We start from the raw sequence: 7500 nt of genomic DNA, 5'->3' as shown, positions 1-7500 counted from the left end.
ATCCCTTTCTTTGTTCTCAGAATAATAATAAGGATAAAGAAAACGTTAACGAAACGTTAACGTTAATGATTTCAGAAAACAGCAAACTGACACACATGAATAACACCCGGGGAGCACCCGACACGCACACACACGCCAGACACACCATAAACACACCATAACCATCACCTTTCACATGAACTCCACAAATCTTAAAACAAAAAAGAAATCAAGCACCGAAAATGTCCTCGATCGCAATTAAGGGAGATTTCGCCCCGTCCTTTTTTTCTATCAATTTTCTGTCCTGTGTTTTTTTGTTTGTTTTTTTACATATACTAACACACACACACACACGTAGCTTCTCTGCCCGGGGCGGGGGAGGGCCTTCCCTGAAACCATGTTGAATTTAAGTACACAACCTGGTGCTGAATTATTTGATTTTCTTTATATTGCGGTCGAAAGCGCACTTCACTTGTTCGGAATGATACATGGTAAAATGATAATAATAATAATAATGATAAAGATAATAATAGTGATAGTAAAACTGATGATGATAATGATGATAGTAACAATAACAATGATGATGATAAATGCACAAATAATAATAATATCGATAAAAGTACCAATAACAATGTTTAAAAATGATGGTAATGATAATGATCATAAAAATAATTACAGTTAAAGTGATGATAACCATAATAATAATAATAATGATAGTAATGATAATAATGGCAACAGCAGCAGTAATAATAATGCTAATACTAATAATGCTAATAATAGAAATAATGATAAAGATAATGATAATGATGTTTTAATAATGTTTTAATAATTTTAACAATGATAATGATAGCAATAATAATAATAAAGATAATGTTAATAATAATGATAATGATTATAATAATGATAATAATAATAGTAATAACAACGATAATGATGATGACGACACACTCTCTCTCTCTCTCTCTCTCTCTCTCTCTCTCTCTCTCTCTCTCTCCCTTGCTCTCTCTCTCTCTCTCTCTCTCTCTCTCTTTATATATATATACATATATATATATATATATATATATATATATATATATATATATATTTGTGTGTGTGTGTGTGTGTGCGTATTTGTCTCATGTGTTCACATGATATGATGATAGGCAGACAAATTGATGGATAGATAAAGACGGATAGCTGGATGTAAATAGACAGAGATTGATAGACAATTATATATATATAGACAGATATATAAATCCTTAAACCGCAGATTATAATATCAGATATTGTTATATTTTTCATAACACGTTTTATTGAAATATCTTATTATTATTCAATACTTGTTGCATATAATATCTTTTTATCATGAGATATGATCAATCCCAGAGTATTTCACATCACTTTTTATCTTAAAAAACTCTAATAAGATTGAGACTTACTGAAGGCAGACACACACACTGGGATGGCGGTTAATTATGTAAGTCTATCAAAACACATATTGCTTTAAGGAAGATAAAAGCATACTTGAAGAACGCAAGGATACCACTGATAGTGCATTGAAAGTACAGGTTGGGAAACCCTGGTATAGATAGATAGATATATAGATGGATGGATGAATGGATGGATGGATGGATAGATGGATGGTTGGATGGATGGATGGATGGATGGATGAATGAATGAATGAATGAATGAATGGATGAATGAATGAATGAATGGATGAATGAATGAATGAATGAATGGATGAATGAATGAATGAATGGATGAATGAATGAATGAATGAATGAATGAATGAATGAATGAATGGATGGATGAATGGATGGATGGATGGATGAATGGATTAATGGATGAATGAATGAATGAATGGATGGATGAATGGATGAATGGATGGATGGATAGACGTACAGATAGACAGAGAAATAAGCAGATCGCGATCAACCTAACGGTGCGTGTTCCTCCCAGGATGCTGGCCTCATCGACGTCGCTGCTCCGGCCGCTGGTCCTCGCGCTCGGCCTCCTGCTCGCCCTCGGCCTCCAGGCACAGGTGGAGGCTCGGCAGGCGTTCAGGGGCGACCCGGGGGCCCCCGGGGACACGGGCTTCGACCTCTCCCAGTACAAGGTGTCCGACGTGGCCAAGTCTCGGGCCAAGAGGTACTTCGTGAGCTTCCCTTCCTCGTCGACGCTCACGTTCAACAACAAGATCAAGGTTCCGCTCTTCAAGAAGTTCGACAGCAATATCAGTAAGTCTCACACGCACACGCACACACACACAGACACACACACACAGACACAGACACAGGCACAGGCACACACACACACACAGGCACACACACACACACACACACACACACACACACACACACACACACACACACACAGAGCACACACACACACACAAGTATATATACACATATTCATTTGTTTATTTATTTATAGATTTATTCATATATTCTTTATACATTCACCTATGGAGAAAAAATCACACGCAAACCTCTCGGTTTACAAATTGCATATAATCATCATCACTAAAAAATAATCATACCAACATAGTTTGATATATTAACCGTTTTATAAAACAAGTGTAATGATATAAAACCGCACTCATACTGAAGTTTCCTCAGGAAAACTGCACATTAATCTTCTTTATCGGTCAAAATATCCAACTCTGTGTTCAAGGTAACTATGAATAGCTCAGTCTGTGATGGTAAACAGAGCTTTAACTCAGCAAGATGCAGTATTCTAGAGTGGAATTATAAAAAAAAAAACGACAAGATACTGGTCTAATCTAATCATTGTATTTATGCGTCGCCTTTACCGTTTTTTATTTATTTATTTATATTTGTTTCCTTTAATGATTGCAAGATGTGTTCGTATGTCTGTCAGCGTTTACTAGAATGGAAATAGATGTTAACTTGAATCTCTTCTGTGGGTTCGGATCACTCCCTAGGAGTATTTATTTACTTATTAATATATTTGTTTCTTTGTTCACTGAATTCGGTGGCTCTGAACAAGGATCGACAGGAAAGCATTACAAATTCTCCACATACAGATTTTTGTGTACCTATACGTATATGCCTCCATATTTTTGCGGGCCTAAGTATCAATCAATCGGTTTATTTATCGATCTTTCCATCTATCTGTCTTTATATCGGTCTATCAGTCTATCCATCCATCCATCTATATATATCTTTCTATCTATCTATTCATCCATCTATTTATTCATCGATCTATCTATCTATCTGTATGCATGTGTTTACATATCTATATCTTTCTCTCTCTACATATATATCTGTATACAAACAAACACACACACACGCAGATACGTACGCATAACTCAGACATGCACATACAGACACACACACACACTTTACAACTCGAAAGCCAATTCTAATATAATATCAGTCCATAAAACCACTGTAGCAGGAGAGAAATTATTCACCATGGCCTCATTGTTTGTGAGGATCATACTTTTTATACATGATTGATTTTTGCGTCGTGAAGAATGTCAGGCGTTTTGACAGCAGTATGTCAGAAAGTAGAGAATATGACATATTTACGTAGTGATGACAAAAGCATTTTCTCGGCAAGTGTACTGTGTCGTGATCTTGGTGACTCATTCCTTCCCTTGTACTGCGTGATATAAGGGGTGATGAAGCCAGAAATTGGTAATGGTTTTCGCTCTTACAGTTGGCACAGTTTACTCATATTCCCACTACTACATTCTTCTCCCTCTTCCCCCCCCTTTCCCCTTCCTCGTTCTATAAATTTCCCTTCGTTATTCTCCGTCCTCTATTCTCTATCCGCTTTCTCTTTTCTTCTTTCCCCTTTCCCCTTCTCGTCCTCCCCATCCCTCTTCTTCCTTGACCATCCCCCTATACATCACCTCATCTCTTTTCCTCATCCTCGTTCCCTTTCTCCTTCCTACTCCTCTCTCGTTCCCCTTCTCCTTCCTACTCCTTTCTCTTTCCCTTCTCCCTTCCCTCGCCTTCTAATATATTTTCGAGAAACGTCCCATCAAAACAGATATAGGTCCACGCTCATTCCCTGATCAAAATACCAGCACAACGGCCTCTGATTTCGCCCTAATCAAGAGATGACCATCCACTACACGCACCCCCCCCCCCCTTCTCCTTCTGTATAATCCCTCTGCTAAAAATCCCGCATCCAGAAACAAGCAATTGGCCAGTTACCGGAGTCATTAGCACGGATGGTTAGCCGAGGGTGCCCGAGACGCGTGTGACGTCGACGAGGAACTCAACAAGAGCCATTTAGTTCCACAAGACCTACTGGCCCTGTTACGCTGTTTTGCTCGCCGATGAGGAGGCCGAGACTGCGGCTGCGGCGGTGAGGGGGGGGAGGGGCGCGGTGAGGGGGGGGAGGGGCGGCGGTGAGGGGGGGGGGGAGGGGCGGCGGTGAGGGGGGGGGGAGGGGCGGCGGTGAGGGGGGGGGGAGGGGCGCGGTGAGGGGGGGGAGGGGCGCGGTGAGGGGGGGGAGGGGCGCGGTGAGGGGGGGGAGGGGCGCGGTGAGGGGGGGGAGGGGCGCGGTGAGGGGGGGAGGGGCGGCGGTGAGGGGGAAGAGGGGCGGCGGTGAGGGGGGAGGGGCGGCGGTGAGGGGGGGAGGGGATGGTGAGGGGTGATGGGGGATAGTGGGATAGATCGGTATCTTTTTCTTCTTTTTTTCTTTATTATTTGTGCTGTTTCGCTTTTTTTGTCTGCCGCATATACTTCCTGTTTTTTTTTTTCTTATAAATTAATTTGACTTCAACACACCTTATGATTAGACCGATCATTTTCATTTCTATCGTTTTTTTTTTTTTTTTGTTATTATAGCCATTGCCATTAGAGCATTATTACCGCTATCATTTTCACCAACCATCATGAGCCTCGCACTCATCACCGCCCCCTCGCCATTATCGTCATCACCATCATCATAACAATTTTCTCCATCGCCTTTTGCAATATTATATAGCCTTTGCCTGACTTTTCTACCACTCTGCTCCGTCCCCGTTAGCGGTTTGTCTCTCTCTTTCTCTCTCTCTCTCTCGGTTATTACATGTACAATACTTGGAAGCGGCAGGTAACACATGGCGTAAAAAAATATAATAATAAATATTATTAATTATTATTAATTAAATAATGATAATAATAATAAGGATATAAATAATAATAATAATAATAATAATAAGGATATAAATAATAATAATTATAATGATAATAATAATAGTAATAATAATGATGATAATAATAGTAAAAATGATAATAATGTTAATGGTAATGATGATGATGATGATAATAATAATTATGAAAATAATAGTAATAATGATAATATTAATGATAATAGTAATAATAATAATAATAGTAATAATAATAATAATGATGATGATGATAATGATATTAATAATGATAATAATAATAAGATTATGTCATTACCATCACTGATGTTTTATGATAGAAAAATATACGATAATAATGATTTTGATGATAGTAATGATACTGAAAGTACTAATAAGAGAGCAGCAGCAACCACAACAGCAACGACAACATCACTACGAACACTAATATTAATACAATGATTCTAGCGGTGGTTATAATGGCATTGCTTATTGATGATGTTAATGTTGATAATGCTAATGATGATAATAATGATGATGATGTTGATTATGCTGCTGCTGATGAGGAGGATGGTGATGATGATGATGACAGTGGTTAGAAGAGGATGATAATTTGATAGTAATAAATGATGATAGTGATGATGATAATGATAATAAGGGTGATAGAAGTGATGATAAGGATAATGACAATAGATATAGTAATCATTATGATAACAATACTAACAAATCAAGAAAAGAAACAACAACAAAACAGAAATTATAAAAAATATAATGGGAATAATAATAATAATGATAATGATAATGATGATAATAGAAATTATAATAATTAGAATAATAAAAACAAATTATTAAGAACAATAATAATGATAATAATAAAAAATACAATAATGATAATAATAATGATAATGATAATATCAATGATAATAATAATATTGATAATGATGATGATAATATCATTATTAGTTACAGTAATAGTAAGAACGCTAATAGTATGAGACTCCTGCCACCAATAATATTAGTATTGATGATAATGACGAGGAGGACGACGAAAAGGATGATTATGATAATTATGATCATGTTGTTAATAATAATGACTATCATCATTAATTATTATAACCAGTATTTCTACCAGTGTGTTACTGTTCTTTGTCACACGCATCTCTGATTCTAAATAAAACTAGACCCGGCCTTTTATTAATAATAAAAATTACAGACTCTATCACTCAATATCCTGTTTGTTTATCTAACTTCACTTTCCTTACATTTTATCCTATCCTGCTCTATAATATGATTATCTGTTGATTAGGGTGTTCTATGTAATTATTTATGTATCTTTTGTCTCATTTTCTCTTTTCTTTCTTTCTCCTTCACTTTCCTCTTCCTTTCCCACTTCTCTCTACAACTTTTCTCTTCTCTTCCCTTATTCTTTCGTTTTTTTCCTCTTTTACTTCAATTTCAATTTATTTTTTTCCCCCTTCTTGTTTCATTTTCTTCTTCATTTCTTCTTCCTCCTTTTCCTCCCTCTTCTCCCCTCCCTTTTTCCCTCTTACCTTTCCTCTCCCTTTCTTCCCCTCCTCTCCCTTTCCCTACCCCATCCCACCTCCACTTCCCCTTCTCCACCCCCTTAATCCCCTTTTTCCCCCAACCCCCCCAACCTCCCTCCCCCCTCTTCCCCGCCGCCCCTTCCCCTCTTCCCCGCCGCCCCTCCCCCTCTTCCCCGCCGCCCCTCCCCCTCTTCCCCGCTGCCCCTTCCCCTCTTCCCCGCCGCCCCTCCCCCTCTTCCCCGCCGCCCCTTCCCCTCTTCCCCGCCGCCCCTTCCCCTCACCAGCTCCCCTCGTTCCAGGTGGCGTGTTCAAGGGCGTCATTAAAGCCACATACACACTACCCTCGGACACAGTGACGGTCGGGAGGGCAAAGATCGACGAGGACCGCTTGACGACCTACAACTCTCTGGAGACGGTCTTTTCGAAGTGAGTTTTTCGCTCTGTTAATTTTGTTTGGTTTGATTTGGTTTATGTTTGGTTTGTCGCTCTCATTTTCTCTCACTCTATTACTCATTTTCACACACCCTCTATTCCTCTCTCTATCACTCACATTCTCGCTTCTCTCTCTCACTCTCTCTCTCTCTCTCTCTCTCTCTCTCTCTCTCTCTCTCTCTCTCTCTCTCTCTCTCTCTCTCTCTCTCTCTCTCTTCCTCTCTCTTTGGAAAATATTCAATCAACGGCAATTGTATGTCACCCTTTCAAGATTGCGCAAACAAAATGATAATAACAATAATAATGATAATAACATAGACAGTGATGATAATAATGATACAGATAATGATGATAATAATGATGATAATAACAACAACAATACCAATGATAACATTGATAATAATAACAAATCATGATAATGATGACAATGAAAATAATAATATTACTATGACTACT

At 38.4% G+C, this 7500-nt stretch overlaps 1 protein-coding gene and 1 long non-coding RNA gene across 2 annotated transcripts in view; one reads left to right on the top strand and one right to left on the bottom strand.

The window, feature by feature from the left end:
- LOC125045202 overlaps positions 1–2036 on the bottom strand; it is a 3632-nt gene extending 1596 nt beyond the window's left edge. The window contains exon 1 of the long non-coding RNA XR_007116534.1: positions 1903–2036. This is a non-coding gene — a long non-coding RNA (uncharacterized LOC125045202). The remainder of the gene's footprint in view (positions 1–1902) is intronic.
- Positions 1–7500, top strand: part of LOC125045201 — a 14445-nt gene that overhangs the window by 5245 nt on the left and 1700 nt on the right. The window contains exons 2-3 of the mRNA XM_047642326.1: positions 1921–2198; positions 6912–7038. Of these exons, the coding sequence (XP_047498282.1) occupies positions 1922–2198; positions 6912–7038 (404 nt within the window). The 5' untranslated portion in view covers position 1921. The remainder of the gene's footprint in view (positions 1–1920; positions 2199–6911; positions 7039–7500) is intronic.

Source organism: Penaeus chinensis, chromosome 37, assembly GCF_019202785.1.
Source record: "Penaeus chinensis breed Huanghai No. 1 chromosome 37, ASM1920278v2, whole genome shotgun sequence".
In the NCBI taxonomy this organism is placed as follows: domain Eukaryota; kingdom Metazoa; phylum Arthropoda; class Malacostraca; order Decapoda; family Penaeidae; genus Penaeus; species Penaeus chinensis.
The sequence above is the reverse complement of the archived record's forward strand: the minus strand, read 5'-3'. Positions and strand labels throughout refer to the sequence as shown.